The 17,509-nt window shown below is 38.3% G+C and overlaps 1 protein-coding gene across 4 annotated transcripts in view; it reads left to right on the forward strand.

The window, feature by feature from the left end:
• Window positions 1-735: 735 nt before the first annotated feature.
• CSMD3 (CUB and Sushi multiple domains 3) overlaps window positions 736-17,509 on the forward strand; it is a 1,163,243-nt gene continuing 1,146,469 nt past the window's right edge. For all 4 annotated transcript variants that reach the window (XM_028122520.1, XM_088023099.1, XM_028122521.1 and 1 more), the window contains exon 1: window positions 736-913. In XM_028122520.1, coding sequence (XP_027978321.1) covers window positions 736-913 — 178 coding nt within the window. The remainder of the gene's footprint in view (window positions 914-17,509) is intronic.

Genomic DNA, 17,509 nt, shown 5'->3' on the forward strand with positions numbered 1-17,509 from the left:
CTCTCCACCTCACCCCCGCCCTGGTCACGGATAAAATCGGTTTACCCAATCATGGAAACCTGATTATGGGTTTACACGTAGGCATTTGAATATGTAAATTCATGTGTGCAAATAAATTCTTCTCTGTGATCTTCTTTTTCAATTAAATCACAGGATAATAAATGCGAGACGCCTGCCTGAAATATACTGCAACTACAGTAGTAACACATGTCCCCTTATAAGGACGTGGGCATCGATGGAGCCCGATTCAATATCAGCATGGTTTCCCCAAAAGCAACACAGATCCTCCGATTAAAATATTCCTCTAACATGTTTCTGTATTCACAAGCTGCATCGGAGAGCTCACTAACATATTTCTCTGGCTGTTTTTACAGGAGGAATTAGTCTATTCGGGGGGGAAAAATAAACCAAGCCCCTTAATTTCAAATATTGTGGGGAGTTTGTCTGAGAGCCGGAACTGAGCTTCAAGAAGCCCACTAGTGGTTTCTGGTGGTTGCTATAACGAGCTAGAATTGAGGTAGATTTTGGTGTGTGTGTGGGGGGGGAGCACAGGAAAAGACAGAATCCAGAGTAGCAGAGACTTTGTGCCCCCGTTGGAGAGATGGTTGAGTCCTCGTCAAGGTTGCTGTGGTATCCCAGAAACACCATTCACTCTGAGCTGTGACCGCGCACCAACAACATCAACAACTCCACTGCGCCGGGCTGAGGAGCAGGAATTAGGAGCTTGCGAATAATATGAAAGGGATCCGCAAAGGGGAAAGCCGAGCAAAGGAATCCAAACCCCGGGAACCTGGCACGAGAAGATGCGCTAAATGTGGCCGCCTAGACTTCATCCTGATGAAGAAAATGGGGATTAAAAGTGGATTTACGTTTTGGAATCTCGTCTTTTTATTGATGGTGTCTTGTGTGAAAGGTAGGTCTGCTTTCGGGGTCCCCTCTGCTTTGGATGGAGGTGAGCTGACTTGTCGCCGGAAAAAGGCTGGTAGATTACTTTGCAATTTGCACCGATAAAATAATGATAATAATACTGAAGAAGGAGTTGATTCACAGCTCTTTCGCCCCCCACCCCCAGATAGGAAATGCATTTTGCTTGCCAGATTTGGCGTTCAATGCAGTGATTGAGCTTGTGCTCAATAAATATTCTTGCAGTATGCTCAAACGAATACGTGAGTTGGTTCGTATAGCCTCTAACTAGTGGATATCCAGGCAGAATTCCTCTGCAAGACTTTACTTGGTGGTGAGGATTACCTTGATTTCTAGTCAAACCAGTGCGATTTGATGCTTTGGCTAGAATATTTATATTAAAGACACTCGTGTAAACGCTTTTTAACCCTTTCAGGTAGGGAAGTTATTGATAATGCTAGGAATGTGCTGATGTTAAATGCATTAGGGCACAGGGGTCTTCCAAGCATCCCCTCACTAACATGATGTCCTAATGCATATGTGAATTTTTACTACGTGGGCTCTTATGCGTTGATAAATGGTATGGGAGCTTCCCTGGTAGAGGTTTAGCTTAAAATGAGGCTTTACAAGGTCTGATACGCCCCGAAGTGTAAGGATCCACCTTTGGGGATGAATGAAGGTAGGAGGAAAGTCATTAGCTGACGACCAAAAAGAAAATCCTCAGCAAGTCTTAGCGTTCAGACAGGTAGAGTGAGTGTCACATGCACGGACGAAGGGAGGGGGTGGGTGAGATGTAAAATGTATTCCTAAGCAAGAAAGCAAGGGACAGTCAGAATCATTGGAAGAAAAGCTGTCCTCTGGGAAAAAATAGATCCCCAGGTCTGTTCCACAACTTCTCCTGCACCCTGATGCCCATTAATTGCTGCAAAGAATACTCAGGAGGTGTTTATGACTCATGCCATAATTTTTGAAAAATCACCTCCCCATACTCATGGCAGCTCAAATAGATGTGATGGATGTCGCTTTCAGTGGAGCTAGTTTCAAATCCCGGGTGTCTGTGTGTCCGGGGTGAGGGTGGAGGGTCGGTGGTGGGGGGTATTTGGCCCAGGCGCGCCAAGGCTGTCAACACAAACTGGACGCTTCTTCCTTTGTAAAGGAGTGCCTCTCTGAACCGCAATCGGGCCGCGTCTCTATGAAACAGTTTATTGTCCAGCTTGCAGCTGGCTGTCCCCCCACAGAAGGCAGTCCATTTGCATTCAGTGGAAATGATAATTCATGTTTTGGGTGGAGGGAGCTGGAGGGGTTACCTCTCATTCTATTAGGAGCAAGGATGGGTGACATGTCTCGAATTTTAATTTACATCCCTAAATGCCAAGAAGTCGCCTCTGGTGTCTGTGGCAGCAACTGTCTTGTAATCCCAACCTGATCCTTAAAGCTTGATTTTTTTTCCCCGTGGAGCCTCAGCTCAGCTTTAAGGCAAAACGCCTGTCCTAAGCAGGATAACTACATTGCCTGGTGCACAAAAAGCGTCTCGGGTTGCTTACAATGGGTTCGTTTTTCGTCGCCGGCTCAACGTGCGAGGAGCCTCACATTTATGCTTAGTCCGCCTGCCACTGGGAGTCGGTGGTTAATGGATGGCCCTGGGGCTGACTGCTAGACAAGCGCTCGGCGTGGGGGAGGCGCAGGGAGCCAGCAACAGCTCCTGGCAAGAAAAATGTTGGGGTGGCTCCTGCTAGAGGATGACCGGGGTTAAGTGCGAGTTTTCATGTGATACCTGTTGAGCCAAAACACATTCGAGGGGCAGATGGGGGGAGGGAGTCTCCAAAGCCGGGAGAGCACGCCAGCCTGACAAACACTGAACAGCGTTGCCTGCTATTACAGACAGGCAGCTCGCACCTACCGTATTTTCTGAATAAGACCCGCCGCTGAAAGGAAGGGCGCGTTAATATGGTTTAAATGGCACCAGAAACGGGACTCCTCTCTTCTACTCACAGCTCCTGGACTTTGGGCTGAGACCACTGGTCTCCACGGAGTATATTTCAGTTTGAGGGACATTGAGAAGAAAGAGTGTGTCACACTGCTTTGGTCCCGTTTTAAAATCAATTTTTACGGAACTTAAAAAACATTTTAATGGTAATAAGGTTCTTCTTTGTCACTTATCTGCCACTCGGAAGGTTTCTCCTATATTTTACAACTTGGAACGCTGTCCTCAAATTCTGAGAAACAAACTTACCTGGGCTGTATGCTTTAGACCTGTTCCCTATCGGTGGCTGGTGCCGGTCTTAACAGTTGCTTACTCTCCTTTCCCCTCTTCTTATTTTATTTTAATTTCACCTCAGTCTCAAGGCTTTCCTAAAACCGTGATTGCTGAAATGACTTAAATGGTGTTTCTCCCAATGTCTATGACCGCTTTTGTTTTCCACACTGTTTCTTCTGGACTCTCTGGCCCAAAGCAAAACTCAGAATGGAGAGTCGTTTTAAGAGCTTTGCAGGTCCTAATCTGGGTAAGCAGGAGTGTTCGGGAAGTCGGAGGTGCGCGGTTTTCCACGTAAACAGCTCAGACCACAAGAATTCCACCTTCTGTTCGTACTTTTCATCCCTTCACCATCTCACCTCTGCCTACAACAGCAACGACAGAGAGGCTCAGTGGGAGGAAACGCCTCTGAGTAGAAGACAAAGTGTCCTTAGGTAGTAGGCCTGAACTGCTCCAATGGGGTTGAAATGATAGCCAACCTTATCTGGCCATTTTATCTCCACTGTCAGCATCTCCAAAGGTGGCCGACAGAGGACTCCAAATTGGGGTGGGGAGCTGCTTAGACCTGATGCATGCCTATTTTAAGCTGTGACACACACACACACACACACACTCGCGCGCGCATTCGCGTACTTATGCGCGCGCGCCAGCGCAGGCAGGCAGGCAGGCAGGCAGTGGTTTTTGAAATGCAGCCTGCAGCTGCAGCGTGTCCGCTGAGGTTTCACTCACATAGAAACTGTGAATCTCCAAGTCGTGCTTAAACGTCCCGCCCACGTAAACAGACACTCGGGGGTACTTTCCCACGCTCCATCTCAGATCACACAGCCAGTGCAGGAGGTACCGCGGAAAGGGTGCGGGAAACTTTCGAAGGTTCAGAAAGCATTGACATCGGTCGACAGGTGGGAGAGCCTGTCTTCCACACCCTGCCTCGGGGAGTGCTTCCTGGGGCTCGGGCTGTATCCCGGACTTCGAGAAGGATCCACGTTTCTGCGTGCTCTGGGATCCCAAGGAGATACTACTCCTGCCACAGAGCTCTTCTGGAACAGTGGGTTTCACACCCTCTTCCTCAGCTAAAAAGGGTCGCGTGTGACCCTGCAGGAGGAGAGCTGCCAGCGAACTCTGACGCATCTTTTGCCGTTGCCAGGGTGGCCGCGCCCGAGGTCTCAGACCCCTGCGCGTCGCGTCTTCGGGGACTGATACCCCCACTCTTCGCCCTCAGTTGACAGTCTGACCTGACAGAAAATATCTGGCTTGTCTTGAGGGAGCTTTTCAAAAGGGAATGGAATAAGTTAAAGTCTTCACAAAACAATAATAACAACAAACCAAAAAAAAAAACAAAAACAAAACCCACTTCCCCTTCATCGCCACCGTCAAAAGCCTTCCCTTGAGGTTTAGTACGTTTGAGATACCTGCTGGGAGATAACATTTTGTGTTTGAGGCAGGGGTCCCGCTGCAGTTTGGGCAGGTATCCTTCCGTCTTTTTCCTTTGGGAATACTTTTTAATTTCCTCTGGAAGGCCAGACTCCACGAAATTTCAAAGAACCATCCGAGGTTGAAAACTGAGCGCCTGACTTGGCCTTGGCGCGTGTGTGTATTGCTGGGAGGAGGACATCCATATGGATTGACGCCGAGGGGCCTTCGGGAAGCCTCGAGAGGGCATGTGTGTGTCGGTGTGGGTGTCCGAGGCTGATATGCGTGGCAGGTGAAGAGTACGTTTATGTTCCCCGCACTCTAGATGGTTGGCGGTGCCGTGGACACTGCTGCCGCGCTATCCGGTGCGGGCATCGAGAAAACTCCCTTTCCCCAAGCTGGCCGCAGCGCTGCCCTCACTCAAACAACTTCTCCTGTGATGGGCATTCCGGGAGTTTGAAAACTCACTGGGGAACAAGTAATTGGGATTGCTGTTCCTCTACGACACCTTCATTCCCCACCCCAGCTCTGTCGCTGGGGAAAAAGAAAAAGCAGGAGGCAGGCCCAGGGTTCAAGCGCCACAAGGGCTTAGTTGGACCCTAGGGGAAAGGGCAGAAGAAACGAAACAGCATGGGGTCATCCCAGTCACCGTGCGGTCCTCTACCAGAGCTGCTGGAGTGGCCAGCTCAGGGTTGGAAGCCGGACGCGCACAGGGATTGCAGCACATTGCAGAATAATAATGAAGCAGGTCGACCATAGAAAAAAAGATCGACTCAGGCATCAGGCGAATTCCCTTCTCCCTGAGCACGTCGCCTTCGGGGAGGCTTTGCACCACCGAGTTGCTAAGCCAACCCAATTTACCGCCCTGAAAAGGCTTGAACAGCTCCCAGAATTCTGAGCTGAACTTCTCCTGAACAGTTACCTTGTTGAAATTGTTCTGAAATGTCATTTTGCAGCACCGTGTTTTCCCAAATCTTCTGGTGTTGGGGGATTGGCGGGGGGTGGGGGGGGAGGGGAGGCGGAGCTGCATCAAGCCTGTGTAGGAAGAGTGTGTGAGCAGAAATAATTAAGGAGCAGGGTTCAACCCCTTGAAAACCTGATGTCAGCTCCTTTGAGATCCTTCAGGGAGAAAAGACACAGAATTACCATAGGAGCATAGACTTAGTTGCAGTAGTTGTTATGACTCTTCATGATATTAATTAGCCTTACCATTTGTGGAATAGCTGAATAGATTTTGGGTATATACGTCTTTTTGTTGAACACACAATTTGGTATCTAAGGAAATGATGAAATAATAAAGCAATAGCAAATGGCATCTATACATGATTCTACACATAGTAAAACTATCACAAGTGAGCTCTGAGAAAAGGTAGGAGAGATAGAGCAATTAATAATGCCTTTGTACTCATGTGGGAAACCTCTAATGCTAAAACACTTGTCTCAGGTCTCAAATACAAATAACTAAAAGGGACGGAACTTCACTAGTCTCCAAATAACCTCCTCCTTGTGTACCAAAAGGTCACTTTTTTTCTAGTTAACATCAGGGTCTCCAGAAAGAGCTTCAGTGTTTCGTCTAGTTTAGGAAATTACTGTGAAGCACCATACAATATATCTACTAAGGAACTGGTTACTTTAAGCAACATGACTATTTGGGAAAATATGCCATTTTGTACTTCAAAGCCCAATGATTGAAAAATTAGAATTAAAATGATTGCAAATGAAAGAGATTAGAAAAAATGTGTGAGATACAAAAAAAGTGTGAGATACAAATAAAACTTAAGTCCATTTTATTTATCTCTCTCTCTCTCTATGCATTAAAACGTAGCTTCCCTTTCCACCTCTTTTGTCCATTCCCTTTATTCATAGGGCACAGGGGTAGTTTAGGGATACAGTGGCAATTCTGATTTGGCTTTTGGATGAGGTCTGTTAAGAATGTTAGAACAGATGCTATTGTTACCAAATTAGTCTTTTCTCTCTTAGTGAGCAGGTGGGTGCTTCATGGTATTTTCCAAAGAGATCAATCTCCATGTCTACAAGATTTTCTTAGAATTAGGCCCGTTATAAGGCTCTCATTCTCATCAGGAATATCATGTTTACAAATGTCACGGAAAAATCAATTTGTCAAATACCCTCCAGTATTCAGGGTTTCAGTATTGATGGTCATTCTCTCTCAAGCCTCCAATCTTGTAGCCATCAAATGCATTTAATGCCATCAGGCCCTTTGTAAAGCTACTACTTGGTGCTGGTTAAAGATTCCTAAGTATTAATATTTTCTATACAATCATGGCCTAGTGACCACAACTCCATCTGAAATCTCCTCTAAAAATTCTACATTTACAATATTCACACCTTGTAACTGGATAATAAGAATATCAATGGTAATCATTTGGTATTGGTATATCACAATATTATTCTCCCGGCTTTTAAATGCTTGCACTACAATGATTTTAAAAGTGTTTCTGAACAAATAGCATCAACATTCTCTGGAAATTTGTTAAGAATATGAATTCCCAGGTGCCCACCTCAGGCTTACTGAAACAGATGCCCTGGTAGTTGGGCATAGACATTAGTGTTTTTAACAAGTCATCCAGGTAATTCTGATGTGTTCTAAAGTTTGAGAACCACTACAGTAAAGAGCAAGAGTTCTGGAGCTACTGACACCTGAAGTCAAACAATGATTTTGCCAGCAGTTATATTTGTACTAGCAACTCAACTTTCCTAAACTCCAGTGCTAGTCTCTATTAAAAAAAAAAAAAAATGGAGATAGTAGAATATCAGTGGCCTATAGGGAGAGGGAGATTATACGTTTAACATATATAGTGCATTGTAGCTATCATCAGTATTATTCAAATATATTTCCATGTGCAAAGCCAGTGTAAATTCCCACATACTTCATCCCTAACTTGTAGCCCTGACTTGTCCATAGCAGTAAAAATAAAATAAAATAAAATAACATCTTGGGTGCCTGGGTGGCTCAGTTGGTTAAGCGACTGCCTTCGGCTCAGGTCATGATCTTGGAGTCCCAGGATCGTCCCGTATCGGGCTCCCCGCTCAATGCGGAGTCTGCTTCACCCTCTGACCGTCTCCCCTCTCATGCTCTTTCCCACACTCTCTCTCTAAAATAAATAAATAAATTCTTAAAAAAATATATATATATAGCATCTTCTCAGTAGCTATTATTTCACTTTGGACACATTCCCAGGCTATTATACTTTGGAAAAATACTCTGAAACTTCTGCTTATCACGCTTATCCAGTTACTTCAGGTGCTGGCTCCATGCAACAGGGCAGACCCTTAGCTTAAAAAAGTTACCCCTGTTCCTGGGCTAATTTCATCCACTACATTCCAACATTAATTTAATATCAATTGATTAGTATATTTACTGAATTTGTTAATTCATCTTGTTGTCACATACTGTGATATTTACAGGTCTGAAAGTGTTCTTAAATATCAGCTAGTTCACTGCTCATGTTTTATATGGGAAATACATATGCTTAGAAAGAATAAGTCATTTTTACTAGGTTACAAAATTCATTAGCTTCAGAACTGAGACAAGATCATTGGGCAGTCAAGTTCATGTTCAACTCTCTTTCTACCATACCTTATCAAGTTCACTAGAGTTTGGTCAGATGATACTAATGAAGATGATCACAAAAGTTAATATTTAAGTACCGCATATCAATTAGCACTGTATAAGAAGATTAGTGATTACATGTTTCATGGTAATTTTTCAAAATTGTTAACCACTTGCTTTGTATAAGACAAAAAGAAACAATTACGGAATGAAAATATTTTCTGAGGCTGATATAATATGTAACATCAAATAGTCATATCTTCAATAAAGTCTATAGAAGTCTTACAAGTCAATAAAAATAAAATCAGTGTATTGAATGTTTTTTTATGTCTCATAAAGAACTTTAAGAAATAGTATTTAAAATCAAATTCTTATTTATTTCTTCTTACAATCTGGACACAAAAGGTTTTGAATCTAGAAAATCTGTTCTGGATTTATTTTCTTCATGTTTTAATTATGTTTAAGCCATATTAACATAAAATTAGCAGTCCCTTTCATCTGCATTTACAACTGAACATTTCTCTCATGTGATCTATATAAGACAATGGTATCATTCAAAACTCTACCATATAAATTATAGTACATTCTATAAGTATTAATAGTGTAAGAACAATTGATAATGTTAGGGGTTATCTTCAATTTTAGTGATATATGAAATATTTTAAAATTCTCTTTAAGATATAGGCGTAAAATTTCCAAAATAACGAATACCACTGCATTTGAAGGGTTTAAATGTTCAGAAAGTGACTGAAATATATAAAAAGTGATGAGTGATTCTCTTAAAAGCTGTGTTCGTTATGTTCAAAATTATAAAGCCCTTCCTTGCTTTGTTTTATGTTAGCAGATTTTAAAAGGAGCATTTATGATTATATAGTTTTCAAATAATGAGGAAGTTTTTTAAAACTATGACAAGTTTTAAAATATAGTTGGATACCACTTTGAAAGGGAATTTATAAATGGAAACAGACTCTGCAGAAATGGATTTATTAAATCTCAAACAACATTAGAAAATCTAGGACTACCCTCTAGTTTTCCATTAAATAAGTCCATCAGGTTGACTCTAGAATGCTCAGAAGTGCTTCCAATAGAGAGAGGATATAGAACGTTATTATGTTTGGGGAAAGAGTACCAGGGTAGAATTCTTTGTTATGTCTTTTTTTTTTTTTTTAATGTAGAAATCTCTGTGCTAAGCCCTTTCTATAAAGTGTATGGTTTACATCTTAAGCAGTGGTTCTCTCCCTTATTTTCCTACTTTGACTTCTAACAAGCATCTTGTGAGATGGCTGTTATGGCCTATATACAGATTGTTATCACCACTTACAAATGATCCACATTTCCTGAGGCCAGAGAGGTACAATGACTTTCCAGGATCAGAAGGCTAGCTAATTGTTGAGTAAAATCCTAAATGAAAATAGATTCAGAAGCTCATAGACTTTATTAAAAGTTAAAACTATAAGGGACTAAATTCCTAATTAAGCTTCTTCAGTTTTAAGAGAAAAACTGAGACCTTGAGAATTTAATTTAAAAGAAAGACTAAAATTAATATTCAGTATATATATATATATAGTATGTAAATAAATATATATATGCACACACATAAAATCTCATGGTTAGAGTAATACATAAATTTTCTTTTATAATCTTCAACATTGTTTGCTCAAGTTGCCTGACGTTATTCTTTTAATGATCCTGTATGATAGATATGAAAGATATTTTTAGTTTTATAAGCAATACTAAGTAAAGTAAATGCACAATAATGCATAAGTATGTCACTATAAAATATAGAACTATTCAGTGCATTAAGTATAAAAAAAAGGGAACCAAAATTTATAGCCCTTAGATCCTAACCCAGTACTCTCGAGTAAAATGTAAAATTTATAAATGCAGATGAATTTATTAACTTCATGAATAAACTAATATTTGGTTATAAAATGGCTTACCAATTGTATCATAAAACTTGGCAAATAAATTTGTTCCGTATTGTACTTTAATCGTCCATTCAGTTCTATAGATTTTTAATGATGGGAAAGTTCTTATAACTAGTCTAGTGTCTAACAGTCAGAGTATGTGCATTAGATTTATTTGCTGGGGCAAAGGAATGTGCTTTAAAAACATCATACCCAAGCTCCATCCACATAGTCTACTTCATTCCATAAGTGCCTCCTCACTAAAAGTACACGTATAGTGATGTAAAGAAGAGATAAGACAGAAATGAAGTGACTTGCCAAGATTATAAGTGTGCAAAACAGTCTTTAAAGTCTCTGTCCAGTACATGTTTCTCTTTATTGGGTACTGTTTTATGAGCTTCTTTATTTTGTCCTAATTTGTTTATGGGAATTAACCTCCTTGAGAGGAGAGACCACTATGCCTAACCCCAAATCATGACCAGACCCAAAACAGTACTTCCTCAAGTAACATGTAAGGAGACACAGATACAGAAATGTAATAATATCAGTAAATGAGAAACAACATTCAATTTAAAGATTAACCTAAAAATTAAATAGGGGCATTGAAATCTACACAAGAAAACAAAAAGCACTTACACATACACGAAATTATACTTAAGTATAAAAAATTTAGTGTTACCTTTTCAGGGGAAGGTGATAAAATCTATTTTCATATGTCACACAAGTACTTTTGTCCTTTCTGAATTTTTGACTCTCCAGATATTAACTAACCTTTTTCTTACTTGCATTATTAAAATTTTGTTTGTGAGTATAATTGTAGAGTTGTCATTTTAACCTACGTTTATTACTTTTGAAGTTCAGGTATTCTATAAATGCCTTCATATGGATTATTCATAGAATATACTTATTACATTGGATACTTTTTAATGGTACATCCTTATTTTAAATTACTTTGTATCTTACAACAGCTAGATGTAGATTTCTCCAAAAGTCAGGGATAAAAGTACACGTAAAATCTGTCTCCTAGTCTATTTCCTTCTGTTATGCATTCCAGACTTTTATTTAATGTTGGAAATTGACTATTAGCCAAATTCTCCATTTTAAAATTGAGCCTATTATAATAATTCACTTTACTGAGATTTTAAATTACAAATTAACATTTTGTTTTCTTGATTTTGATGATGGGAACGCGAAGCAGATTGATAATTAAATGCCTTTCCTCGAGCTTGTTCACATTCCCATTAACTTCTTGTTTCTCATTCATAGTTACTTAGTAAAATTATCAGCTCTGTTTTATATCATTCTAATGTCTCAAATATCTGTTTTAGTTTTCTACAAGGACATAACTTTTATTTTTGTTTGTTTACACTATGAGGGTTGTTTGACTTGAAAGAAATCTGAAGAAAAAATGTTGTTAATTTCATTTTCTCTTACAGTACCACATAATGGGTATCTGAAGTTTACCAACTGAGTCAATAACTTAAAAATACAATTTTAAGCTGTATTTTATTATGAGTGTGTTAATATAGAAAAGAGAATATGAATCTAGTCTGTTGTTATTCACTTAAACATAAGATAATGTTAAAAGACTTTAATTTCAGGCAATTTATAATGTTTAGAAATGACTTTTTTCAATATACAAACTATATTTTCATATATAGGAATGACTCTCTTAAATCTGTTATTGGAGGCGTAATTTCAATTTCCCCAAATTTAGGTAATGAATTTATGCTGATCTATCTGCATGTTCTAATGTGGAGCTCTGTGTTGCTAAAAGATTCATTTGCAAGATAATGGATCAAAGTTAGGAGAACAGGCAGAAAAAATACAAGGAAATCCCCTGGATATGAAACATGCTACCTGGGATTTATTGGCTCCATGCTCTCACTGACCGAAGTATGTAGTCTAGGCAAAATATTTACTCAGTGTTCACATATATGGAGAAACTCTGAGTTAAGGTTTTTGGCTGATGGCTAGATCAAAACAGCTGAACTGATTTCAAATGTTTTGGGTAAACAAATTTGCATCCATGCTGCTAATTTGTGTGCCAACTTCCAGCTTCATAGTTTCTAAGATGATGGAGATGATAAACCCTCTTAAATGAAGTCTGCAATAGAAATGTTGACAGGCCTGTGATTACCTGTACTGAGTTCATGTCCATTGGTCTTTTCATGGCTTTTAAAGAAAAATTTTCATCTATAAATTCAACTAGTACTTGATTGCTCCTTTATCTGTTAAATCTTTTTAAAGGAGGTCAGAGAGAAACTCTTAAAATTAATTTTCTAGCAAAGTGCCAGGAAATCTTTAATATCTGTATTAACTTGACAGTATTCATTAATATATTATTAGATGAAAATCAGAAATGACATTTTGAACTTAATTTTTAAAATACTACCAATGTGTAAGTCCTTAGAAATTAACCATTTTTCAATAATTTGGAGATTAATACTTATTTTTACCTCTTGTTGCATAGGTTATAGAATCTCTGTATTTTAGAAAAACTATATTCTGGTTATATAATTCTCTCCAAAGCAAAATTCTCAAAGGCCTCAAAAGAAATTAGAAGATGTTAGACATATTATGTCTTGTGCTAGTTCATGTAAATATTACCTTAATTGTTTCCATCATTTTCTTTGGGCTAAACTTCGATTTGATTTAATAAGTCTTTTTTTAGAATAGTATTATTTTGAATTAAATACTGTGGTTTTGACATAGTTTAAGTTAGTTGTTGTGAAAGACTGTGGTCAGTAGATTGTATTTCCACAAAAATAATTGGTAGCTTATTTATCAGTTATGGGACTCATTAACCCTTTCCTTCACCCATCAATAATTTATTGAGGGCCAATATATGTCAATATGTTTAGGAGATAAAGATGAAGATATAGTCACTACCCTAAAACAAGACAGTCTTTATTTTGAAGTAGATTTCCTGTGAACATAAGAGCAAAGCAATCAGGTTATTGTGAAATTGTTAAGTTCTTCAGTGGGATTCTCTTTTAAAATATCAGTGTAGCTTACACCACCTCTATTTCTATATCCTATATTGTAAATCTTTATCCTATCATAGGTAAGTATCAACATTCTATAGACATCGAAATTTCCAATGGAATGTATCATTTTGTGATCTAATGTAATTTTCCCTTGTAAATTTCAATTAAAAATGTTTATTGACTCCTATCTGTTCAGCCAACTGATATTAACTAGTTTATCCAGTATTAATGAAGAGCTCACATGTATTTCTACAACAGTATTTTTAGAGATATTCTGTGATCAGCAAACTGTGCTTCTTGCCCTTTTTCCCCCCTCCTATTAGTTCCTGCCTCAGAACTCACTTGCTTGCTAATGCTTTCGAATTTAAATTCAAATCTCCACCCCTTCATTTAGTGATTCACAAAAATAAGCCTTGAGCCAAGGTCAACACATTCAAAGGGAAAAACAAATAACTAATATATAAATAAAGAACTAATATATAAACAAAATATAATATAAACTAAATATAAATAGAACAGATTCTGTCATAATTTTCTATTCCTTATTTTTTGTCTTTATTGGAGACATATATAAGTAGATTGTGTTTTGTTTTGCTTTACCTTTAATTCGTGATTTTAAGAGCAATAGAAGGATGTATGAATAGTTATAGGAAGAAATAAGGCATTGGGATAATGCCAATTTTGCTATATAGTAAAGTAGGATGATCTTTCTTTACAAGGTTAGAACATTCTTTAAATTTGATCTTGTATTTTACACTTTTCTCATTCCCGCATTCAAACTTTGATGAGTCATATTATTTTAATGTTTGCACAGGCATCCTGCTTCATGATTGTCATCTCCCTATCCTTTTTCACATTCCATAAAACTCACTTCTTGGTGATCTAATGGTGATTTAATGCATAAGAAACCGGATTTAATGTTTATTAATACAACACATATTAAGGTTTTTTTTTTATTTCTAAGCTTCAAAGTCTTGACTCTTAATGAAAGATCAAAACCAAACACTTCCCTTATCTATGCAAATTGCTATCTTCTGTGCTTAGATTACTCCAGTGAAAAAAGGAAATCTAGAAGGTTGAGATAAAAGAACTTTGGGTAACATGAATTGTTTTACTTAACTTGGTACAACTAAAAGAAGGAATAATGTGAACCACACTGACTTTCTAACACTTTCCACAACACATAGTATTAGCTCCATTTATTGAGATCCATACTAATGCATGGGAGTTAATTTGCAGGATATGCTGATCTGGTTCCACCAACATCTCAAAACCCACATCTAAGCTCCTTTCTTTGATATAACAAAGAAGAAAGCAATCCTTTTACATTTCACAAAGCTGTATTATACAAAGGACCCTGCACTGCCTTTCTACTCATTTTGTTTCTCCTTCTTAAGTTCCAACTCTCTCTTCTCTTTCAAAGTATTAATGATAATTTACATATAACAACTGTGTGATAACATGGGCTGTTTGTTTAAAATGCAATGGGGAGGCTTTCAGTCTGGCTTGTTCATTGTCAGTACACAAGAAAAATCCCAGAAAAGCCACCTATAAGATGCATAGCCAGCCTTCATGAAAACTATAAAAAGGGGTACAATTAGTTGAGGTCAGAGTTTGGAACAAGTATCTTTGCTAATTCAACTAGTTTTGAGAAGGGTATTTGGTTAAAAGAGGCAACCATTACACACACTTCAAGTACTTTCTTTTTTTTTTTTTATTTAGTAAGTCTAACATCTGGCTTTTTATTTTTTTAATTTTTTTTAATTTTTTATTGTTATGTTAATCACCATATATTACATCATTAGTTTTTGGTGCAGTGTTCCATGATTCATTGTTTGTTCATAACACCCAGTGCTCCATGCAGAACGTGCCCTCCTCAATACCCATCACCAGGCTAACCCATCCCCCTACCCCCCTCCCCTCTAGAACCCTCAGTTTGTTTTTCAGAGTCCATCATCTCTCATGGTTCGTCTCCCCCTCTGACATACTCCCCTTTTCTTCCTCTCCTGTTATCTTCTTCTTTTTCTTTTTTCTTAAAATATGTTGCGTTATTTGTTTCAGAAGTACAGATCTGTGATTCAACAGTCTTGCACAATTCACAGCGCTCACTGTAGCACATACCCTCCCCAATGTCTATCACCCAGCCACCCCATCCCTCCAGCAAGATGGCGGAGGAGTAGGAGACCTAGATTTCGTCTGGTCTCAGGAATTCAGCTGAATAGGGATCAAACCATTCTGAACACCTACGAACTCAACAGGAGATCGAACAGGAGAGTAGCAACAACTCTCTGAACAGAGAAGCGACCACTTACTGGAAGGTAGGGCGTGAGGAGAAGTGAATCCGAGGCGATATTCGGGAGGATAGACGGCGGGGGAGGGGCCTCCGCCGGCCACTTCTGGCAAGTGATAGAGCCGCGGAGCACACTTCAAGTACTTTCTAAACCCCAACTTACATACAGTCATTGAAATTTTGTTAATAGTGAGTAAACACAAGGTAAAATAAGAAGTATATGTATTTTTATTAATAATAGCTTTAAGCACAAATATTCACAATTTATGAGTTCTGTCTCCTGTTTTTCCATTTCAATTTTTATAATAGTTCATTTTACATGTGAAAACACTTCCCTCTATAAGGTAAATCACTAGGCACTTCTATTTCTTCTGATTCTTCATTTCTTTTCTCATCTTCATGGCAAGAAAAGAAACCGATGTTCCTTGTCCGCTACTATGGACTCTGAGTGCTTCTCATTTAAGCATCTCTACTTGGAGTAATTGATAAACTTAACTCCTTACTAAATTTGAGGAAACAGCTTAGGAAGAGAAAATTAGCTAACATGGAGAAAATCGGGTTCAAACACTGCCTGCTCAACTCAAAACCCTTGCTCTTTTCATCATATCAAATAGGATTTCATCAACTTTGAGGATAAAAAAATTCTGAGATTGAGATGAATTCTGAATTGTTTCACATGGATAAGGTTATTTCTTTTCTGGAGTGAGTATTTCTGAACATGGAACAATTTATTTTACATGCTTCAGGATGAAGGGAAGGCAACAAAAACAGGAGAAGTCAAGGGTAACAATTTAGAAAGGTCAGGCTAGTTATGTTGCCAGAGGGACAGGGCTTATGTTAGTGTTTGGACATGCTTTGTTGAATCCTTTATTAAGTTATAGTTTACTGTTAGAATGAAAAAAAATGTGTATTGTGGAAAAAACTTAGGTGCTATGTTATCATAGTTAGGTATTGTATTTAATGCTACCTGATACTGTTTTTTTGTTTTTCTTTTTACAAATTAAAATAGAAAGGGAGCCTTAATTGTAATGTGTGTATAAGATCTCATTTCACATTTACTTATATTCTTCTTTATTTTCAATAACCTAGACTTCATGGAAACTTTCTGTGAATTTATTTCTTAGAAATGTAAAAGAAATAAATCATGTTTCCTTAAACCATGACTCTTATTGAGTCAAAAGGAATACTTCACAAAATCTTAAATAACCCACCATAGAATCTCCATACCTAACTCAGTACCTTATAAATAGAGTAAGCATTCAATAAACATTTGGAGACTTGAATTGGATTATAGTTAATTGAATTCATTAATTTAGTTTAGGTCCAATCTGTACTCAGAAAAATCAATCTATATTGCCCAAATCTTTCAGTTGTTATACACTCCAATGTTTCTAACTCTTAACAGTGGCTACTGATATCTAAGGAATAAGATAACTTATGAAAAATTATATAGCTGTTCAGTATGTAAAAATATGAATCTCCTTTACTACTTTCACTTTTGAATATATAATCCAGTATCTTTTACTTGAATTATCTGCATTAAAGTCCCTTACTTCAAAGTAACACTACCTTCGTTATCATTACAGTAAGAATCCAAGGAATTACCGAGCCCTGATAAATTACGCTTGCTATCAGAAATAATTGTTTATTGTGTGGTCCCTTCACAACATATTTTCAAATAATGCTCGATACCTTAGACAGCAAATGAATTTGGAAACATTAACAATTATTCTCAATCTCTAATCTGATAGAATAGAAGGTAGATTCTAATACCAGCTACATCCTTACTGGCCAGGTGACCTTAATGTTTCCTTTTTTTTTTTTTTTAAGATTTTATTTATTTGAGAGAGAGAGAGAGAATGAGAGAGAGCACGAGAGGGAAGATGGTCAGAGGGAGAAGCAGACTCCCTGCTGAGCAGGGAGCCCGATGCGGGACTCGATCCCGGGACCCCAGGATCATGACCTGAGCCGAAGGCAGTCGCTTAACCAACTGAGCCACCGAGGCGCCCTGATCTTAATGTTTCCTTTAGGCTCAATTTCCTTATCTTTTACATTACCTGTAAACTTCATGTAATCTTGATTCCAAATGCATCAGTAGGAGAAAGCACTCTATGAAGTATACATTGCCACAAATAATGACTATTGCAACAGCAATGATTACTGTAATATTTATTTGAAAAT

Source organism: Eumetopias jubatus, unplaced genomic scaffold (assembly GCF_037043125.1).
Source record: "Eumetopias jubatus isolate StellerSeaLion01/CBP00866 unplaced genomic scaffold, mEumJub1_p1.0 scaffold_4, whole genome shotgun sequence".
Lineage (NCBI taxonomy): Eukaryota > Metazoa > Chordata > Mammalia > Carnivora > Otariidae > Eumetopias > Eumetopias jubatus.